Here is a 23,368-nt window from a genome sequence, read left to right on the forward strand (position 1 = left end):
ACTTCCCTTCTCATTTCATTGACCCCGAGCTTAGAATCTATGTTTTAGGCATAATTCATATATTTCTAGCCATCCAGATTTACTTCTAATTCCAATCCCCACAGGATGTGAAAAATATAAAATCTTCTTAAATCAGGCCAGAAAAAACCTAGAGAAAGAGTACACTAAACCTGCAACGCTTTATCACTTGGAGACGCCAGAGGAGAACGTGCCTGACGATGGTTCTTCTGAGGTAAGACTGGCCTCACTCGGCGCAGGAACTAGATTCCCAGGAAGCTGCAAGGAAAAAAAAAAGGTTTTCCCAATGGTGACATCTTATGTAACTATAGAACCATACAGAAACTAGAAAACTGGCATTGGTACAAGCCACAGAGCTTATTCAGATCTCATCCGTTTTATCTGTACTCGTGTGTCTGTCTGTCTGCATGTCTACATGTGTGTGCATATCTGTATGTGTGTGTGATTCTACCCACTTTTTCCATGTATCGCTTTGTGTAAACACCACCACAATTAAAACACAGAAGTGTTTCTTCTCCTAAGTATCCCTTGTGCTTGTTAAGGGAAAATAGACAAACAAACTCTCTTTCCAACCCACAAAATCTCTCCACAAAGAAAGAATGCAACTCTATTATTGATAAACATTAAAGTAGAAAGGGCTCCATGTTTTTGCTAGTCTGCTAAGAGATTGCAAAGACAGAAAGAAATCTCAGTCTTTCATGGAGCCAAGCAGATACAATCCCACTATATATAACCCATTATATGCATGTTCTCAAAGTAAACAGTAACTAGTCCTTAAGAACTATAACTAGTCCTCGGGTAAGAGGACTAGGCAGTACCATTTGTCACACTTAGTTCATGCTGAACTCACGTGGTAATTGGAATGACCATCTGTGTTAGCTAATTGGCTTTACCCAAAGGAAAAACAAACCACTTGTGTTTTCATGATAGAGTCCTCTGAAGTTGGACTCTGTCCCCCCACGGAAACTGGGAGATGAGGCTCTGTATTCCTTGATGGTGACACAGAGATGTCAAACCATGTCAAAGAGATGGTTCCCAGGTCCTTGAGAAAGACATTCCTGGGTTATGAAGCTGACAAAAAGCTTCAGTTCAGATCAGTCGCTCAGTCACGTCCGACTCTTTGCAACCCCATGAATCGCAGCACGCCAGGCCTCCCTGTTCATCACCATTTCCCGGAGTTCACTCAGACTCACGTCCATCGAGTTGGTGATGCCATCCAGCCATCTCATCCTCTGTCGTCCCCTTCTCCTCCTGCCCCCAATCCCTCCCAGCATCAGAGTCTTTTCCAATGAGTCAACTCTTCTCATGAGGTGGCCAAAGTACTGGAGTTTCAGCTTCAGCATCATTCCTTCCAAAGAAATCCCAGGGTTGATCTCCTTCAGAATGGACTGGTTGGATCTCCTTGCAGTCCAAGGGACTCTTAAGAATCTTCTCCAACACCACAGTTCAAAAGCATCAATTCTTTGGTGCTCAGCTTTCTTCACAGTCCAACTCTCACATCCATACATGACCACAGGAAAAACCATAGCCTTGACTAGACGGACCTTAGTCGGCAAAGTAATATCTCTGCTTTTGAATATACTATCTAGGTTGGTCATAACTTTTCTTCCAAGGAGTAAGTGTCTTTTAATTTCATGGCTGCAATCACCATCTGCAGTGATTTTGGAGCCCCAAAAAATAAAGTCTGACACTTTTCCACTGTTTCCTCATCTATTTCCCATGAAGTGATGGGACCAGATGCCATGATCTTCGTTTTCTGAATGTTGAGCTTTAAGCCAACTTTTTCACTGTCCTCTTTCACTTTCATCAAGAGGCTTTTTAGCTCCTCTTCACTTTCTGCCATAAAGGTGGTGTCATCTGCATACCTGAGGTCATTGATACTTCTCCTGGAAATCTTGATTCCAGCTTGTGTTTCTTCCAGTCCAGCATTTCTCATGATGTACTCTGCATATGAGTTAAATAAGCAGGGTGACAATATACAGCCTTGACGTACTCCTTTTCCTACTTGGAACCAGTCGGTTGTTCCGTGTCCAGTTCTAACTGTTGCTTCCTGACCTGCATACATATTTCTCAAGAGGCAGGTTAGGTGGTCTGGTATTCCCATCTCTTTCAGAATTTTCCACAGTTTATTGTGATCCACACAGTCAAAGGCTTTGGCATAGTCAATAAAGCAGAAATAGATATTTTCCTGGAACTCTCTTGCTTTTTCCATGATCCCGTGGATGTTGGCAATTTGATCTCTGGTTCCTCTGCCTTTTCTAAAACCAGCTTGAACATCAGGGAGTTCACGGTTCATGTACTGCTAAAGCCTGGCTTGGAGAATTTTGAGCATTACTTTGCTAGCATGTGAGATGAGTGCAATTGTGCAGTGGTTTGAGCATTCGTTGACATTTCCTTTCTTTGGAATTGGAATGAAAACTGACCTTTTTCCAGTCCTGTGGCCACTGCTGAGTTTTCCAAATTTGCTGGCATATTGAGTGCAGCACTTTCACAGCATCATCTTTCAGGATTTGAAACAGCTCAACTGAAATTCCATCACCTCCACTAGCTTTGTTCGTAGTGATGCTTTCTAAGGCCCACTTGATTTCAATTTCCAAGATGTCTGGCCCTAGATTAGTGATCACATCATCATGATTATCTGGGTCGTGGAGATCTTTTTTGTACAGTTCTTCCGTGTATTCTTGCCACCTCTTCTTAATATCTTCTGCTTCTGTTAGGTCCAGACCATTTCTGTCCTTTTTCGAGCCCATCTTTGCATGAAATATTCCCTGGGTATCTCTAATTTTCTTGAAGAGATCTCTAGTCTTTCCCATTCTGTTCTTTTCCTCTATTTCTTTGCATTGACCACTGAAGAAGGCTTTCTTATCTCTTCTTGCTATTCTTTGGAACTCTGCATTCAGATGCTTATATCTTTCTTTTTCTCCTTTGCTTTTCACCTCTCTTCTTTTCACAGCTATTTGTAAGTTCTCCCCAGACAGCCTTTTTGCTTTTTTGCATTTCTTTTCCATGGAGATGGTCTTGATCCCTGTCTCCTGTACAATGTCATGAACCTCATTCCATAGTTCATCAGGCACTCTATCTATCAGATCTAGTCCCTTAAATCTATTTCTCACTTCCACTGTATAATCATAAGGGGTTTGATTTAGGTCATACCTGAATGGTCTAGTGGTTTTCCCTACTTTCTTCAATTTTAGTCTGAATTTGGCAATAAGGAGTTCATGATCTGAGCTACAGTCAGCTCCTAGTCTTGTTTTTGTTGACGTATAGAGCTTCTCCATCTTTTGCTGCAGAGAATATAATCAATCTGATTTCGGTGTTGACCATCTGGTGATGTCCATGTGTAGAGTCTTCTCTTGTGTTGTTAGAAGAGGGTGTTTGCTATGACCAGTGCATTTTCTTGGCAAAACTCTATTAGTCTTTGCCCTGCTTCATTCCACATTCCAAGGCCAAATTTGCCTGTTACTCCAGGTGTTTCTTGACTTCCTACTTTTGCATTCCAGTCCCCTATAATGAAAAGGACATCTTTTTTGGGTGTTAGTTCTAAAAGGTCTTGTAGGTATTCATAAAACCGTTCAACTTCAGCTTCTTCAGTGTTACTGGTTGGGGCATAGACTTGGATAACTGTGATATTGAGTGGTTTGCCTTGGAGACGAACAGAGATCATTCTGTCGTTTTTGAGATTGCATTCAAGTACTGCATTTCGGACTCTTTTATTGACCATGATGGCTACTCCATTTCTTCTGAGGGATTCCTGCCTGCAGTAGTAGATATAATGGTCATCTGAGTTAAATTCAGCCATTCCAGTCCATTTTAGTTTGCTGATTCCTAGAATGTCGACATTCACCCTTGTCATCTCCTGTTTGACCACTTCCAATTTGCCTTGATTCATGGACCTGACATTCCAGGTTCCTATGCAATATTGCTCTTTACAGCATTGGATCTTACTTCTATCACCAGTCACATCCACTACTGGGTATTGTTTTTGCTTTGGCGCCATCCCTCCATTCTTTCTGGAGTTATTTCTCCACTGATCTCCAGTAGCATATTGGGCACCTAATGACCTGGGGAGTTCCTCTTTTGGTATCCTATCATTTTGCCTTTCCATACTCTTCATGGGGTTCTCAAGGCAAGAATACTGAAGTGGCTTGCCATTTCCTTCTCCAGTGGACCACATTCTGTCAGACCTCTCCACCATGACCCACCCATCTTGGGTTGCCCCGCAGGCATGGCTTGGTTTCATTAAGTTAGACAAGGCTGTGGTCCTAGTGTGATTAGATTGACTAGTTTTCTGTGAGTATGGTTTCAGTGTGTCTGCCCTCTGATGCCCTCTTGCAACACCTACCATCTTACTTGGGTTTCTTTTACCTTGGGCGTGGGGTATCTCTTCCTGGCTGCTCCAGCAAAGCACAGCTGCTGCTCCTTACCTTGGACGAGGGGTATCTCTTTACTGCCATCCTTCCTGACCTTCAACGTGGGATAGCTCCTTTAGGTCCTGCCTGCGCAGCCACTGCTCCTCAGGATGCTCCTCCCGGCTGCTGGCCCTGGCCTGGGGGTGGGTGGCTCTTCCCAGCTGCCGCCCCTGGCCTCGGGCTTGGGGTCGCTCCTCAGGGTCACCGCCCCTGGCCTCGGGCGTGAGGTGTCTCCTTCCAGCTGCCGCCCTTGGCCTCGGGCTCGGACGCGGGGTGTCTCCTCCCGGCTGCCCCTGACCTCGGATGCAGAATAGCTCCTCCCGGCTGCCCCTCCCGACCTCGGACATGGGGTAGCTCCTCTCGGCTGCCGCCCTGACCTCGGACGCGGGGTGTCTCCTCCCAGCCGCCACTGACTTCGGACGCGGGGTAGCTCCTCTCGGCTCTTCCTGTGCCGTCGCAGCCTGGCACTCTAGGCTGCTGCCCCTGACCTCAGACGTGGGGTAGCTCCTCTCGGCTGCGCTTAGTGCGCCGGCTCTCGCAGCCGCCTGCGCAAAGCTTACCCACTAAAAATATTTATATATATATTTCTAAGAGACAAAGAAAGAACTTGCAAGTTTTCTTAAGTAAATGCTCAAGAAAATTGAAGCTGGAATAAGTCTCCACCTTAATTTGTAACAGGGAGAATTGAACCTCTGTATTTTTTTGGCTGTGCTGCACAACTTGTGGGAAGGATCTCAGTTCCCAGATTAAACCTGGACCGCAACAGTGAAAGTCCAGAATACTAACCACTCAGCAACCGTGAACTCCCTTGAGCCTCTTATTTTTAATTTGTTTTTGCCCTTACATGCTTACATTGATGTAGCCATCCCCAGGCTCCCCACCCCTTTCACTTGGCAACCACTCTATTTCTCCATCTCTTTACTCTTGATATGAGCATAGAAGTTATATAAATGGAATCATACGATGTGCAACCTTTGGAGATTTTTTTTCATTCAGCATAATGCCCTTGAGAACCATTCACATAAATAGCTCATTCCTTACTTCATTGCTGAGGAATAGTCCATGGCATAGATGCACAGTTTGTTTAGCCCACTCTATCCTACAATAAAAAATTTAACCCCATAGTTATACTGTATATCTATTTATGTACTCTAACCCCTTGGAGGGCCACAAGCCATTGTAATATCTAAGATTTTCTGACTTTCCCTCCACACAGAAGTTTTTGCCCCCTTGGGGTGATATTGCCCCCACTGAGAATGCATATTCTAAGAGTTTATTCACTTGCTCTTCTCTCTTGCTCCAGTTAAATGCTCACCTCCAGATGGAAGTAGAGCGACTTATAGTCCAAGACTATGCCATAGAACATCAGAAATCAATTGTCCCTGCTTCCGTGGATGACTTCTACCATCGGAGTCGCCGTAAACCAATCAAGTAAGCGACCTTCCCTGTCATGTTTGTTTCAGAATGTAGCAGAGCTGATGGTGTCCTCCACCAGAGTGCTCTTTGAATTAATGGTTGATCATGTTGGGATGAAATCCACTCACTTCACATATCTGCTGTTTTCCAGCAGCCAGCCAGCTAGGCAGGTCTCTGCCTCTTAGAAACCTCCCACTTTGTGTAATAGACAGGCTGGGCTTCAGGTACTTAAGGACCAGCACTGACTGCTTTCGAGATGAGGGCTAAAGCAGAAGTATGGTCTCCTGGGGGAGGTGTCTCATCCCTGGCCTCCATTCTGGAGAGTGGTGGTTCTCCCAGAAGTCCCCGCAGCAGGGACTTCTGCAGAGGAAACAGACGAGAGCCTCACACTGTCTCATATATGGAAACACGAGTGGTAAGGAGAGCTTGTTCACTGTTTCAGAGTCCAGCTACCAGAATACATCCTGGACTTTGGCTACATCATCCTCGGTGACGTCCAAACCCACATCATCAAGATCACCAACACCAGTCACTTTCCAGTGTCCTTCCATGCAGAGAAGCGTGTCCTTCATGACACAGGTGACCAGGCTGGAGACCCTTCCTATTGTATGCTGTCATTTCTGACAAGTTGCCCAGCTGTACTGTCCTGGAGAGGTGGTTATGTTTCTTCCGGGGTCAACTGAAAGAAGTGTTGGGCTATTAGTCAATACTTTGAAGGATTGTCCTGCCTCAGATGGGCTCTCTCTAGAGCAGCTCTTGATTGCTACTTTTCCTTCCCACAAAGAAGTTTTGTTTGTCTTGGTCCAGGCTTTAGTATTGAGCTAGATCGTGTGAAGAATCTGCCTTACTGTGAAACAGAAACATTTGAAGTGCGATTCGACACACAAGGGGGCAACGTTTCTGTTGGCAACAAAGAGGTCATTCTGCCCATCAAGGTAAGACGCGCCACTGGGTCCAGCTGATCCTCCCCAGCTTCCAACCCTGCTTGCTGACCACCCTGTGATGATCCACAGCTATTTCAAAGCCACGAGTCTTCCTCCGAGCCTGTGCTATGTGGTAACAGTGATTTTATGCCCACTCTAGGTGGTTGGAGGGCCACCAGTTCACATCTGTCTCCAAGCCAAGGTGACCGTTCCCAGTATGACACTGTCTTGTGGAAAAGTGGAGTTTGCCACAATTCAGTGTGGACAGTGCCTTGTGCAAACTATTCAGCTTTCCAATCATCTCCAAGTCCCTTGTGAATGGTTTGTCCAGAGCCATAAGCAAGTTGTTAGCAAGGTAAGTGAGTTTTGGCCCATTGTCGCATTTTTTCCATCTCCATTTATGCCAGCTTTATAATTCTAGACTTTCACTCTCTTCGTTTCACCCTCCTGCTCAAAAACTTTCAGTGACAACCGCTGCCTCCTGAATAAAATGTCAGCCCTCAGCCCAACACTCAAGGGCCTATCAGGTCATGCTATCTGGCGAATATCTTATTTATCTTGGTGTCCCTGGTTCCACACATCCCTTGACACCTGGGAGGTAATCAGTAAACACAGGTTGAGTGAATGGAAATGGAATCATTTTCCAAAGAAAATGATCTAATTGTCTGACATTACTTCACCAGCTGGAGAAACACATGCCAAAATACTTAAGACGCAAACTATGTGCTGAATTAAAGCCAAAGACACGGATCTTTGAGATTCAGCCCACTTCTGGGGTCTTGGATCCTGGTGAGAGGTCCAACGTGCAGGTGAAATTCATGCCCAAAGAGGAGGTAAGCTTTAAAGAAATGTAATCAGACTCCCCAGATCTCTTTGAGATTTACTCGAAGTCCACGCTTAATTGATCTCCAGGGAAGCTTTGAGTGATCTGTCCCTCACTGTTCTGAGTATGACATCCAGTACTCTGGTTCATACAGGAGCTGTGGTCCTGGTGGTTAGGAGCTCTGCTGCTGCCGATTCCTATCTAACACCCTGACATCTGTCAGTAGACACGGCTTAGTGGCCTTCTTCCTTTGTGCTTGGAGGGAGCATGATTTTGGACAAATTAGCCTCACTAGACCTCAGTTTGCTCACAGATAAAATGAAAAATAATAATATCATATGTCCCCAAATCCCTTATTGCAGTTTCAAAATCCAATAAGATCTAAAAACGGGGGCGGGGCAGGAAGGAATTTCGTAAGTTTCAGACCCAAATTCATTTGGCAGAAAAACCTAATCTGAACTGACATGAAACTACTTAACCTTTATTTACCCGCCTTGGTTTGCAGACTCAAACACTATAGCCACAGAAATAATAATGTGCTTGATGCCAGGGGACCCTGCAGAGGATACTTTATAACATAGGGCATGTGGTATGTTTACCTTTTTAAAAATCTGAATTTTTAAAGCATCTGGCCCCTAGGGTTTCAGGTAAGACATTATTGACCTGCAATAGCTACCTCCAAGGGTCATTTTGAAGAGGAAATGAATTAATGTGAATAAAATGCACAGCATTCTGCTCTACATGTACTGGCTCAATATCTGCTTACTATTATCATCAGTAGTTGTGATAATAATAAGTACTTCCTGATAAACTTACTCCCTGGGCCTCACAAATGTCTCTTTTGCAAACACCATCAACACAAAGCTACTCCTGACAAAGAACACAGTGAAAAATGATAAAACCCTAGAACCAGAGAGGATCTCAAGAGGTTACACTGTAAAGACTTTTGCTCAAAGCCTAAGGCATTTGGAAGGTGTTTTTCCTCTATTCTTTTATTTTATTTTTTTTTATTTTTTATTTTTTTAAATTTTAAAATCTTTAATTCTTACATGCGTTCCCAAACATGAACCCCGCTCCCACCTCCCTCCCCATAACATCTCTCTGGGTCATCCCCATGCACCAGCTCCAAGCATGCTGTATCCTGCATCAGACATAGACTGGCAAAGAAGAAATGGATGTGAGTTTTATAAAACACCTGTAGTTAACTCCTGTTTTCCAGGTAACAGCTCTGATGAGATGCTTAAGAATCTAGTGAGAAGAAAGAAAAGTGAATGGTTTCATATCTGATTCTAAAATAGAGTCCCTGTTTCTATCATTGTCAAAATCTCTCTGATCCTTTAAAAGAAAAGAAAACTAACGTGTTTGTCATTCTTAGGAAGTCCTAAGACTATCAGCGAGGTTACTCAAGATTTTGGAGGTCTTACTGAATGAGAGAATTATCAGTAAATATAGTAAAAAACATAGATTTGTTTGCACAATTCCATAATTACTGAATTAGAATTGATCAAAATTAATAAAATATTTCCACCAAATGGGAGAGGAAGTTTTTAAGCATCATTTTTATTAAAGTATAGCTAACTTACAGTATACAATGTTGTGATAGTTTCAAGTGCACAGCAAAGTGATTCAGTTATATATAAATATATATATATTCTTTTTCAGACTCATGTCTATTATAGATTATTAAAAGATATTGAGTAGAGTTTACTGTTCTATATAATAGGTCCTTGTTATTTACCTGTTCTGCTAATAGTAGTTTGTATATGTTAATCCAAAAGGTTTTATCTTTGCCCCCACCCTACTATCCCTTTTGGTAATCATGAATTTGTTTGCTGTGGCTGAGTTTATTTCTGCTTTGTAAATGAGTTCATTTGTACCACTTTTTTAGATTCCACGTATGTGATAACATATGATATTTGCCTTTGGCTTACTTCACTTAGTATCTCTAGGTTCATCCAGGTATCTCTAGGTTGCTTGCTAATGATGGTATTTAATTTTTTAAATTCCATTGTACGTATATACCACATCGTCTTTATCCATTCATCTTTTGATGGACATTTAGGTTGCTTCCATGTCTTGACTATTGTAAACAGTGCTGTTATGAACATTGGAATGCATCTTTTCAAATTAGAGTTGGGAGAGGAATTTATTGGCTGTGTACAAGGGCTTTCCCAGGTGGAGCTAGTGGTAAAGAACCCACCTGTCAATACAGGAGACATAAGAGAGGCAGATTCAATCCCTGGGTCAGAAGATCCCCTGGAGAAGGAAATGGTAACCCACTCCAGTATTTTTGCCTGGAAAGTCCCATGGACAGAAGAGCCTGGCAGGCTACAGTCTATATGATCACAAAGAATCAGACACGACTGAAGTGACTAAGCTTCAGGAACTGGTTAGCCTTGGAATCCATACGATCCACACCTTTATCTGTACCAGCACCGGGAACACAGAGAAACTATTGAGAAACTCTAACAACTCCTAGACATTATAACATGTTCTGAATACAAGGAGATGAATGAAATGTTTTAGAAATATTTCCCTAAAAAGCAGTTAAAATATAGAAGTTTGGATCACATAAGATGCTAAACCCATAATCAAATAGAAAAGCTTCATAGCCAATAATTCATTTTCTTACTCTCTCCAACAATAGATATTTTTTGAACTTGTATCCACATCCTTACACATTCCATCCATCTGATTTTCCCCTTTAAGGTATTCACAAGCTCCCCAAAGTGCTCACTCAATCATGCCGTTCAAACCCAAGCCATGGGCCCAAGTTTCACAATAACCTGGGCATCTGGTTAAAAGTGCAGAATTCCCATCCTTTCTCTGCCAAGTCAAGGTCTCTAGGAATGGGCCTGCGAATATGCATTTTAATAGATTTCTCAGTGAAACCAGATTAGGGTAACTGGTGTCACTGTCACCTGGTATTTGGATTGTAATTGTATGAGATGAATTGATTGCCCTAGCTGATCATCTCTGTACAGTTGCTTAACTGTGTCTTCAAATAGTTCAGATTCTCTAAGAAACAGACTTGGAGTCAAGAATTTGAGTGTAAGCTCTAGGAAGTGTTCAGTTAAGTCCAGTTCAGTCGCTCAGTCGTGTCCGACTCTTTGCGACCCCACGAATCGCAGCACGCCAGGCCTCCCTGTCCATCACCAGCTCCCAGAGTTCACTCAGACTCACGTCCATCGAATTGGTGATGCCATCGAGCCATCTCATCCTCTGTCATCCCCTTCTCCTCCTGCCCCCAATCCCTCCCAGCATCAGAGTCTTTCCTAATGAGTCAACTCTTCGCATGAGGTGGCCAAAGTACTGGAGTTTCAGCTTTAGCATCATTCCTTCCAAAGAACACCCAGAGCTGATCTCCTTCAGAATGGACTGGTTGAATCTCCTTGCAGTCCAAGGGACTCTCAAGAGTCTTCTCCAACACCGCAGTTCAAAAGCATCAATTCTTCAGCGCTCAGCTTTCTTCACAGTCCAACTCTCACATCCATACATGACCACAGGAAAAACCATAGCCTTGACTAGTAGGAAGTGTAAGGGATACTAATAGAGAAGTAGAAAGTGATCAGGAAAAGGAAGGCAGCTAATAGGGTGTGAGAGTGAGCCAAACAAAACAAGCATCCAAATCTGTTTCTGTTGTGTGTCATGTAAAACTGATAACCACTGGAGAACAAAATGGATTCTGTTTAGATTAAGAAAGAAAACTTTTCTCATAAAACATCATGAGAGCAGTTTAGATTACAGTGTTAATGCTGGGAATCTAGCACTACCTTGGACACTGGATCTTAATCCCACTGGAAACTCAGAGAAAATATACAAAATGCACATTTCAGAATTTTCCTTCCCCAGGAGTGAGGGAGCTCAGGTCTTCATACAGTAACTCCCGGGAATTGTTGATTGAGGATTGTTCCCAGAAGGTGTTATTTCTCCGGCATTTCTGCCCTGCCCTGCCCTGCCCTATACTTATGGGACACAGGGCCCATGAAAGGAGAGCCCAGAGGTGCACATAATGGCAGTGGGACATCTGAGCACATTGGAGGTTCTGAAGGGTATGAGAACAACATTCTGAGGACTGTGATAAAGCACTGGTACAGTGCTAGATTCCCAGCATTAACACTCTAGTCTAAATTGCTCTCATGATGTTTTATAAGAAAAGTTTTCTTTCTTAATCTATAAACAAAATCCATTTTGTTCTCCAGTGATTGTCAGTTTTTACATGACACACAACAGAAACAGATTCAGAGGCTTGTTTTGTTTTTTTGTTTCCCAGAAATTCTACAGCCAAACCTTGGTGTTCCAGATTTCCCAGAGTGCTCAAAAGCTTACTCTGCTGGCGGAGGGGCAAGGTCTAGAGCCACGCTTGGAATTTAGTCCCTCAGTTCTGGAGCTGGGGCCCCTGCTGCCCTACGCAGCTGGAGATGAGGCCGAGGTGGTGGTGAAGAATCCCTGCAGCTTTCCCATTGAGTTTTACTCCTTAGAATTTGACCAGCAATATCTTGTAGAAGAGAAGGTGAGCACAGATTGAAACCAAACTCCATTTTCCTACACATGCTGGGCCCTGCCAGGTACTCTTCTATCTGCTCGGACAACTCCTGACCCTTGCTCCTTCTTCTATGAACCCTTCCCTGTCAATTTAAAGACCACTTCACAGTCTTTCCTGACCTACTTCCCTTGCCTTGAGAGAATTCATTGCTTCTTTGTGATCTCATTATACATTTCTGCACAACTAATTGAAAGACTAATTCATGCTTATAGTTAAAACAGTAAAGAGCATATGCCACAGTCATTGTATCTGAAGTGAGGTTCTTGTGGACAGCATATATTTAGGTCATCTTTTTAATATACTCTGGCAGTGTCTAAATTGGGGTATTTATATATTACATTATATTTAATGTAATCACGTTAGGACTTAAGTCTGCCTTTTCCCCCCAGTTGGTTCTGGGCTGCATATTTTACAATTTCTCTGCTTTATCCATTTTTTAAAACTTAATTTTTTTAGAGCAGATTTAGATTCTCAGCAAAATTGAGGGGAAGGTGCAGAGATGTCTCATATCTACCCTCCCCCCACACAGGCATAGTCTCCCCTATTATCAACCTCTCTCACTAGAATGGTACGTTTGTTACTATTGATGAACTTGTGTGACATCCTAACCACCCAGAGTCCATAGTTTACAGTCCACTTTCGGTACATTTTAGGGATGTAGACAAATGTACAAGTATCCATCAATACAGTGTCATATGAAGTATTTTTATTGCCCTAAATATCCTCTGTGCTCCACCTGCTCATCCCCCCTCCTCCCAAACCCTGGTAACCATTGATCTTTTTCCTGTCTCTGTAGTTTTGCCTTTTCCAGGATGCCATATAGGTGGAATCGTATCGTATGTAGACATTCACACTGGCTTCTTTCACTTAGTAGTATGCATTTAAGATCTGCTTCCTCTGGACTCTCCACCAGCTTGGCCTTTGAACATTGTCTTTATATCCAGTGTTTATGCCCTGCCCAATTTGGATTCTGTATCCAGAAATTTTCCTCCAAGTGGGACTCTGTCCCTCTGGAAGCAAGCTTCTCCATTAGGTAATATTAAGTGTTCAATGGCTTGTGTTGGCACGGCAGCCTTCAGTGCGGGCCAGGGTCTGGGGGAAGCAGAATCTGAGGCTCTGAGATTTGCATGCAGAAGGTTTATCAGGGAGCGGTCTCAGGGATGATGCTGTGAAGAACAAGGACCGTAGGCCTGGGTAGATGAGAAGATAAACTGTGACGACGTGGCGCAGGGAGTTCAGCTGATCCCACAGGACGCTGTGCACCTGGGCTGGCTCTATAACGCTGGCCCAGTTGAAGCAAGTTGGCCAGGCCTTTGTGTCTCTATGTTGGCCAATCTTTGGACCAATCCTTCCTTTCCCCACTGATCTGCTGTGCCATCTCTGTCTTGTGTCAAAGCTCTGCATACACATGGGTCTATTCTGAGCTCTCTCCTCTATCTCAGTTTGTCTGTCCCGACATCTATACCTCCCAGTCTGTTGCTCCAGCTTCATAAGTCCTGATATCTGGTAGGACAGTCCTCTCTGTTTTTCTTCATTAGCGTTTTAGCTATCCTTAGCCCTCTGTTCTTCCATGTAAATTTTAGAATAAGCTCATTTAATATTGGTTTTCAAGCAACTAAAACTGGTGATCTTGGAGAATGGTTACCTAACTGATTTTTCACACCAGTAACTTAGGAAGTAATTGCTTTCTAGGAGTTGACTTTACTGTCTTCTATACTAAATATACATATACCCTAGAGTAGCTGGATTTAGTAGAAAGAAAAACAGGTTGCCGCAATTAAACTTGACTTCCAGATAATTGGATAATTTGTTCCAATGTGGGACAAATTCATACTTTAAAAATTATCAGGTTTTTATCTGTAATTCAAATTTAACTAGGCATCTTATGCTTCATCTGACAACCCTAATATACATCTGTCCCTGTGTTTCTCTCTCAAACACACATGCACACACATACACACACACACACGTATGCACATACATACCCAATGCCATTGTACCTGTTCTTCTCTATATCCTCTGTTTATGAGACAACCATTTTTTTTAATAACATGTCACTCAAAGTGGATAATTGAGTTCCTTACTTTTGTCAATGGGAGAGAAAAAAAAAAAAAGAAAAACAGTAAATGTTTTTAAAACAAGGAGAAAATTCTTTTCCACATGGGAAATACCCAGACGCAAAATCATATATCCCCTATCTATATCCCCCATATCCAGGACTCAGCCTTACAATTTAGACCTCTGCAGAGGACGCTGCCCTTTGAAGTCCAGAAAGTATTTGTGCACACCCCAACCTTGGGTAGAAGTAGGGCTTTCATGAGATGGATGGCAGGCCCACCTGGGGCTGTGGGGAGGAAGCTTCCAGTCAGACCAACAGCAACTCCCGTTCTCCTTGCGCAGATCTTGCGAACACTGAAGGGCTATGATTCCTACAACTCTCTGCTGCTGCCTCCTCGCCTTCCGGGGGAGAAGCTGCCCCCAGAGGTGTATGAGTACTTCAGGGAGATAAAGCGGTCCAAAGAGGAGCAGATGAAGGTGAAATATCTGGAGAGTCTTGCGCAGGAGAACGGTGAGAACTCAACAGCTCTGGAGCCCCTGGCTTCTTTAAGATATCTCTATTGGGAGATGAACCATTTACTGAGCACCCGCCAGGTGCCAGGCAGGCTTCAGGTGTCCTGGGGATTTCCTTTCTAACCCTTACAGAATGGCCCTGTTGTCCCCATTGTATGGATGCGCATGCTGGGACACATTCTGCTCTCACTGGAGTCTGGTGGGGAGTCGAGGCTTAAAAACAGCTAATCAGACATAGAAGGATGCTTGCTAGATGCTTGCAAGCTCTGTGCCGAGGGCTTCACACATACAAATGAGAGAGGAAGCACTGAAACGCCAGGCCCACAGTTTTAAGTGGCAGAACCAGCACTCAAGCCCAGATGTCTCTGACTCTGGAGTCCACGACAGTAACCACTCTACTCCACAGTCTCCTAGTGTGTGCCTAGGTGATGCAAGGTGATCCGTCACACATGGCACACATTAGTGCCCTACAAGAGGTAGGGGTGGGAGTTCACATGAGGAAGGACCCTCCATGATCATAACCTCTATCACAAAGCTAGACTGTACTCTTATAATCTTGCCCTTTCTTGCCCAGCATCCCCAAACTATCCGTCATCTGCCCAGGGACCCCCTTGTGTACACTTGAACATCAAGATTCCAGGGTGACCTGCAGGGTGACCTGTAGGATCATGTAGCTTGTTGGGGTGCTTGCTTGTCTTCCCTTCTTCCCTGTGCCCTCATCCTGGAAATTCACCTTCTCCATTCTTTCTTTTGCATAATCGTCATCATATGTATTTTCTTCACACCCATCTCCCCCTCTAGACAAGAAGCCCCCTAAAGGCAGTGACCATGTATTCCCCAGTGTAAACCCAGTGCAGGAACCAGCACCTGATACATCGCAGTGCCCGATAAATGTGTGCTGTTAAAGCGAATGAACGAAGCCCATTTCTCCTGCCCTTAAAGCTGGCTTATTGTCTCTCAGGGAGACAGAAGCTAGTTGGAGAACATTAGTTTGCTCTAAAAGGAGAGGAGAGAAGAAGGCTGCCTGTCCACCTAGTCTCCTGGTTGTATTCACTAAGCATATTGTTCTCCAGAACTGCCAGTGCAGATACCACAAACTGGGGGGCTTAAGCAAATGAAACTTATTTTCTCATGATTCTGGAGGCTAGAGATCCAAGCTTAAGGTGCTGGTGGAGTTGTTTTCTATGACCCTCCCCTCTTCGCTTGTAGATGGCTGTCTTCCCACTCTGTGTTCACAAGGACTTCCCCCTGTGTGTCTGTGTCCCAATCTCTTCCTGTAAGAACACCAGTCGTGTTGGGCTGTGGATGGATTGGGACACTCACATGACCTCATTTTAACTTAATTACCTGTTTAAAGGCTGTGTCTTCAAGTAGTCACATTCTGACATACCAGGGTGGGGGTGGGGGGCTTAGGACTTCAGCAAATGAATTTTATGGAAACTAGTTAAGTCCATAACAAACACCCATTGTGTTCCAAGCACTGAGCGGATGTGCTGGAAGGGAGATCAGTGAAACAGTCCCTGCCTTGAGAGCTCACAGTCAGGAAGGGTTGGGGGATGGACCCAGAATTGCCTGGTGGCCTGAGGCAGAGAGCCCTGAGCTTTGGGACAGAGAGGATTTAGTGAGGGTCAGGAAGGGCCTTGTTGCTCTCATCCCCGTCCTCCGCACCTTTCCGTTTGGCCCATGAAAAGTTGGTCTGGAGCTGCGACCTGAGGGCCAGCAAGAGTCCAGGGAAGCGCTCGCCCTGCTCCTCCCCAGCACTTCTCTGAGCTCCTGCTCACTCTGCTGTCACAGAGAGGGTCCCTCCTCTTCTGCTTCCAGACCATGTCCAGGGAAGGCTAGCAGCTCCAAGGTGCACTGCTGCCATTCCCAGGAGAGCTACAACCTCTCTGACTCAAATCCAAAATTAAACAGAGGATGTCTTAGCTCCAGGGCAGAGCAGACCTTGAACAATGACAACCCGATGCACCCACGGAAACTCTGTGGGATCAGGACAGTGAGGAGGGTTCGGGCAATAAAGTAGTAGATGTGCTCAGCAATGCTCATGAAAAGGAGGAAAGCAGGCTGCAAATTGGTGTGTGTACAGTATGATCCCATTTCAGTTTGGAAAAATTAAAAATCTGAGAGGCTGCGGGCTCTTCCACTCTGGTATCCGATGAAGCTGCCATTCCCGTATCACCATTTTTTGCTATCTCTTTCTGCAGCTAAATTTTATCATTTTTGCTCTTTGGAATTTCCCAAATTTTCTGGAGCAAATGTATAATTCTGGTATCTTTTTTTTACGTTAAAATGTGGAAACACTCTGGGCAGAGAAACTGGAAGGCCGACTGACTGCAGTTCTTTCCAATTTGGGTCAGATGGCCCAGGCTGACAGTAGCCAGTTCAGTGATTGTCCTCTTTGTCTCTCTTCCCTTCTTTGCCCCATCTCCCTGGTCCTCTTCCTGACTCTTCCTGTGTGCTTCCGCTCTTTTCCCTCAGCAGAAGAGGACGACGGTCCCTTGTCAGAGCAGGGCACTTCGGCAAGCACAAAGAGGACCTCGCTCAGCCGAGGGATCTCTGTGACATCCAACCTGGAAGAGCGGCACATCCCAATGGTCGAGTCCAAGACCTACCCGGAGGAAGAGGAGGATGAGGATAGCCTGGTGTTGCAAAGTAATCATGCATTTTAATGTTCGGGTACCAGTTCCTTCTAAGCAAAAGTGGAAAGTCTGTTCAGCGCCTTTCACATTTCTCCATAAAACACATTTAACTAGCACAGTCATGCGTTAATTCTACAGTTTGAGTAGGCCATCATTTATTTAGCCGTGTCCCTTACGATTGCAAACACTAGTTTCCAGTGTTATTTTTAAGCAGGAGAGATTCCCCCAAATGGGATTAAGAATCAGAGAGTAATCTGTGTTTTCAATTCTAGTAGCTACGGACAAATTATTAGCCAAAAAGGGTGCTTTCGTCCGCTATGAGGTGAGTGACGCTGGCAGCAACATCTGCAGCAGATTGTGCTGGTCATTTTAAAATAACATGTAGGTTAAGAAAAGTCATCCCATTTTCATCAGAACCCGTGTGAATTGTGGGTGTATCCACATGCACGCATATGCGCACGTGTATTTTTTATTTGTAGCTGACAAGATTCAGAGTATTGACAGCCACTCTGCAGAGGAGGTTGGAGAAGTAGAGAACAACCCAGTGAGCAAGGCCATTGCTCGCTACCTGGGCATTGACATCTCTGCAGAAGGCCGCATGGCCAAGAACCGGAAAGGCATCGCCATCATCATCCATGGGACGCCCTTGTCAGGTATGCACAGGCCTAAAGAGTTTCCCCTTTGGGATAAATTTACAGTGAAATTTGCATGTGCAGTTTTTGAGGCAATAAAATACTCTTCTGTTTGAGATTTACGTAACAAAGGATTATCCCTAAATTGTTACATTGCCAACTTTAAAGATATAAAGTTAGAGAAAAGGCAGGGACATCTCATTTTTAATTAATATATCTCTGAATTGTTGGAGCTTGTATTCTTTCAATAATTTAATAGCATTAAAATATTAAAGAAAAATCCAAGACATTAAATCATTTAAGAAGAGTGGTGGGGGAAATATGTGCAAACTCTTTGCTGCTGCTGCTGCTGCTAAGTCGCTTCAGTCATGTCCGACTCTGTGTGACCCCATAGACGGCAGCCCACCAGGCTCCCCCGTCCCTGGGATTCTCCAGGCAAGAACACTGGAGTGGGTCGCCATTTCCTTTTCCAATGCATGAAAGTGAAAAGTGAAAGGGAAGTCGCTCAGTTGTGTCCGACTCTTAATGACCCCATGGACTGCAGCCCACCAGGCTCCTCCGTCCATGGGATTTTCCAGGCAAGAGTACTGGAGTGGGTTGCCATGTCCTTCCCCACAAACTCTTTGACCTTGCAGTATTATTTCTAAAAATTTATCTTAGGAAAGTAATCATATGGATAAAGACTAACTACATTCAGTGTTCTCTGCAACATTGTCGGCCATACTAAAAATGTGGGAGCAGTTGAAGTATACAGTATGAAGTATACGGTATACTAGAATGGGGGACTAGTTAATTAAACCATAGTACGTTCTCTAGGACATGACTGAAGTGGCTTCGTACGCGTGCATGCGTGCATTCATGTAGTGGATTATATCACCTTTAAAAACAGTATCGTGTACACCCCTTTTCATGGCAGCATTACTCACAATAGCCACAAGGTAGACACAGCCCAGCTGTCCATTGATGGATGAGTGGATAAACTAAAGGTGGTACAGTGGGATATTATTCACCCATCAAAGGAGGGAAATTCTCACACACGCTAAAACATAGATGAACCTTGAAGACACTATGCTAAGTGAAATAAGCAAGGTGTGAAATAGCAATTACTGTTTGATTCCATTTATATAAGGACCCTAGAATCATTGTATTTATAGAGACATAAAATAGGATGGTGATTTCCAGAGGCTGAGCAAAGGGAGGAATGAGAGCTTATTATTTATTGGTACAGAATTTCAGTTTGTAAAGATGAAAAATGTGGGAGATGGATGGTGGTGATGGTTGCATAACATTGGGAATATACTTAGCTTTTTAAGCTGTGCACTTAAAAACAGTTAAAATGGTAAATTTTGTATGTATACTATGACAATTTTAAAAAGTACCATTGAAGTGCATTAAATGAATAGAAAAAGGTTCATGATATATCGTTTTAAGTGGAAAAAAAGTCATGCTTACAATTTGTAATCTCTGTTCATTTCCTCTTGTTACTGTAACAAATAACCACAAATTTAGTGACTTAAAACTTTCTTAGAGTTCTGGAGATCAGAAGTCTAAAATGGGTCAACACGGGTGCATCCTTTCTCGAAGCTATAGGGGGAAGAATCCATTTCCTTGCCTTTTCTTATTTCTAGAAAAGTTATCTGCATTCCTTGGCTCATGGCCTCTTCCTCCATCTTCAAAACCAGCCTCAGAGCATCTTCTAGTCTGTCTGTTTCTGTCTCTCTGTTTTCATCATCACATCACCTGTTCTCACTCTGACCACCCTGCTTCTCTTGTGAAGACCCTTATTACACTGGGTCCACCCAGATAACCCAGAGCCCTCCCCCACATCAAGACCCTTAATTTAATCACACCTGCAAAGTCCCTTTACCATGTAAGGCACCATGTTACAGGCTTGGGCTTCCCTGATGGCTCAGACAGTAAAGAATCTGCCTGCAGTGTGGAAGACCTGGGTTCGATCCCTGTATTAGGAAGATCCCCCGGAGGAGGGAAAGGCTACCCAGTCCTGTATTCCTGCCTGGAAAATCTCCATGGACAGAGGAGCCTGGTGGGCTGCAGTCCATGGGGTCACCAAGAGTCAGACACGACTGAGCGATGGAGCACAGCACATCACAGGCTTCAGGGATCAGGATGTGGACATCTTAGCGGGGGGGATTATTCAGTCTACCACCTAGCCCACTACTTTTTTTTTTTTAATAAGAAATGTAAATGAAATAGTTACAGATGCATAAATAGCAGCCATATGTTAACTATAATCTCTCTGGATGAGTAAATTATGGATCTTTTTTCTTCTGTTATTTCTGAATTTTCTGCTTTCTTTTTTTTAATGAGCAGGTATTTTTAATGAGAAAAACAGACATCAACACAAATTATTCTTTAAACCAAAAAAGTCTCTTCCCAGTAGAATGAGGGGAGTAAGAGCTACAAGATTTTTAAAGTTCATCTTCTAGAATCACTTCTTAAGCAGAGGAGACAATCCAGAGGGAATGTGGATTGCCATAACACACGGCTATTCAGGGGTAGAATTAGGGCCAGAACTCCCAGTTATGACTCCTTGCTCAAGTCTTCCCTCTTTTCTTGGCTGCCACGTGAGAGACTTAGAGGCCGGGACCTTGGAGAGGTCACTTTATAGGAGCCTCTCACCTAGAAACTTCTGTTGAGAACAGTGAGCAAATGAGAGCTGTGAAATTCAATCCTCTGACCTTTTTTTGTAGGAAAGTCAGCCACCGCAGTCAACATGGCCAGGTACTACAGCGCTGCCTGCCTGAACCTTGACTCTGTTGTGCTGGAAGCCATCTCTGACAGCAGCAATGTCGCAGGCATCCGCGCCCGGGAGCTCTGCATTCGGGCTGCTATAGAGCAGTCCATGAAGGAGGAGGAGTCTGGTGAGAGCCATTTCCCCTGACTCTTTGTGGCCAACTGGCCCTAATCCCACTGGCGATGCTCAGTTTACCCCCCTCCCCGGGCTTTTCTCCCACAGCTCCATCGAAGGCTGACTTATAACCTGTTGCCCATCAGCAGCCCAGAGAATTCTCTCCCACAGACATCCACTGTCCTGGCTGCCCAGTGCGCTTGGCACTACAGCGAGCAGGGCGCATATGGCCCGCATCTTTGTGGGTGACCCCTGGAGCGGGGACTGACATGCAGAGCAGAGGACAGTATGTAACAGAAGAACCAGCTTCTGCAACAGACCGACTTTGAGATAATTGAGTCCCAACAAGCATTTGGGGAAGTTTTCAGGGAAATGGGCTTTGAAGGAGGAGAATGTTGACAGGCAAAGATGAAGATAAGGACATTCCAGACCAAGAGAGCAGGGACGGTAAGTTAGAGGTAGGAAGACAGGTTGCGGGCAGTCACAGTTGACCTTAGTGCTGAGATGAGGCATTTGGATTGTACTTTGAAGGAAAAGAGGAATTGGGCACTTTTCACCCTGTGGGAGAAATAGCCAGAAAGTCACAGGAGGAAAGGCACTCTCGTGGTATCTTGTAAATAAAGCAGTAGTGAAGCTGAATGTGAGTGGGGCTGAGAGTGACCTGCATGGCAGGGACTTGAAAGAGGGGGAGGCGTTTAAGGTGGCCACACTCGACGACCACTCACAGAAACCAGAAAGAGAGTTACGCCATTTACCAAGTCAGGGAACATGGGGGAGGAGAAAGTTTGCTGGAGAGGAAAATTAGGTTTTTAAATCCCATAGTGGTAGTACTTACTGCTAAGTACTAAGTAGTATGGCCTTACCCATCAGAGGTTAAGAATCCTGACTCCCTCAGATCCTCTAAAGACGTGCGAGGCAGGAGAGCGGCTGCTCAGTGTGCAAAAATCTATGGACCATAAAGCCGAGTGCCTGCTGAATGTAGGCTCATTCTTGTAATAGGAATGCTTAAAACAGCATGATGTCATTCCTAATGGTGTCCCACGCTTACTAGTTGGTAGACCTGGCTGGGGCTTTCAGGAGAAATGGGAAATTCTTTGCTGGGAAGATGAGAGAAACAGCTTTTTAGTGGTGTAGGGAAGGAAAAAATAATTTTCTCTCTACGTTTCTGATTTCTTGACTGAGTGCCCCTGTAATAAAAAGCAAATTAACAAGAGAAGAGCAAGTTTATTAACATGGATGCTTCCTGTGTCCATGGGCAATACTCAGGGGGGAAATGAGTGGCTTTTAGAATTCAGGAGTAAATGCCGCCTAATAGGGAAAGGAAAGGGGGTTGTGGTCCTGTTAGGGGAGGGTCAGTGGATTTTAGGAAAGATGAAGGGGCCTTAGGAGGATGGATGGGAGGTATGATGACTTCTGATGGTTTGGGTGTAGTGTGGACTTGAGTCTTTCTTCTGTGACGAGAGTCCATCTCCCTGGTTGATGAAACTTCCCTGGACAGGATCTGTGACAGTGGAGCTTCTTAGGGAGACTGTCTTCCAGTGGCTGGGGGGAGGTCAGAGAAAGCCACTCCTTGCATTTACTGCTTTTTTCGAGTGCCTACAGCTTAGAATAGCCAGGATATCACAGCAGCATGTTTCGAGGTGGCGTATCCTGAGCTCCTATTGTCTTTCTTTGGGGGGTGGCATATTCTGGCACCCTTTAGTGGGAACCCCAAGCTGCATCATAATTCCAGTTCTATTAGATTTTTTTTTATTTCCTTTTCTGTCAAAGTGCATTTCTCAGAGGTTTTCGGAGCTGTGTTGATGTCCCTTGACAAATCGTAAATTTGAACTCCCTGAGAAAGTAATGTCAAGCTAAAGGCTTAATGATTGGGAGAGACTTCCTCAACAAAGTGAGAGATGTGGTTGCTGAAGTATAGGAAATCAGTTCAGAAAGCTCCAGAAAGAGAAGAGAGAGATGGACACAGGGCAGGATGGGACCTTGGAGATCACTTATCTTTCAGGAGGAGGCAGAGGCAGCGAAGCCGGGGAGGTGGAGAAGGCAGAGTGAGGGTCAGAGGCAGGGGCAGTCAGGGGGGCTGCTGGAGGGGGGCTAGAAGGACTTCCATGCCTCTCCAGAGCCCTAGTTAGGAGTCTGGGGGACCCTTCCCACTTTATTTTTCTCATAGCCCTTATCCCTAGTTAACATACTATTTATCCTACTTACTCCACTGTCTGTCTTCCCCCCACCCCCACAGGAATGTGAGCTTCCGAGGCAGAGATTTGTGTTAGTTTTTGTCACTAATGTATTCCTGGCATCTAGAGCAGTGCCTGGTGCATAGTAGACACAGTAAATATTTACAAACATGTATTAAATCAGTAAGTGAATATGATCAGAGATGGCTGAAAGTTCACATCGAATGATCCTTGAGAAGAGGACAGCTATAGTTCATAGTTCAGAAGTCACTGGTGACTTCATAGAAAGCCCTTTCAATGGTGAGGGTTAAACCCAAAGCTACATTTGCTGTTTGCTGTGAAGTCAGC

The 23,368-nt window shown here is 44.3% G+C and overlaps 1 protein-coding gene across 1 annotated transcript in view; it reads left to right on the forward strand.

Annotated features, from left to right (window-relative positions):
* Positions 1 to 23,368, forward strand: part of HYDIN (HYDIN, axonemal central pair apparatus protein) — a 346,678-nt gene that overhangs the window by 244,925 nt on the left and 78,385 nt on the right. The window contains 11 exon segments of the mRNA XM_018063160.1: positions 105 to 232; positions 5,731 to 5,858; positions 6,286 to 6,422; positions 6,651 to 6,778; positions 6,927 to 7,121; positions 7,450 to 7,599; positions 11,863 to 12,102; positions 14,536 to 14,704; positions 17,188 to 17,358; positions 17,825 to 17,998; positions 20,689 to 20,859. Coding sequence (XP_017918649.1) covers positions 105 to 232; positions 5,731 to 5,858; positions 6,286 to 6,422; positions 6,651 to 6,778; positions 6,927 to 7,121; positions 7,450 to 7,599; positions 11,863 to 12,102; positions 14,536 to 14,704; positions 17,188 to 17,358; positions 17,825 to 17,998; positions 20,689 to 20,859 — 1,791 coding nt within the window.

The sequence above is a fragment of the Capra hircus genome, chromosome 18 (assembly GCF_001704415.2).
Source record: "Capra hircus breed San Clemente chromosome 18, ASM170441v1, whole genome shotgun sequence".
Classification (NCBI taxonomy): Eukaryota; Metazoa; Chordata; class Mammalia; order Artiodactyla; family Bovidae; genus Capra; species Capra hircus.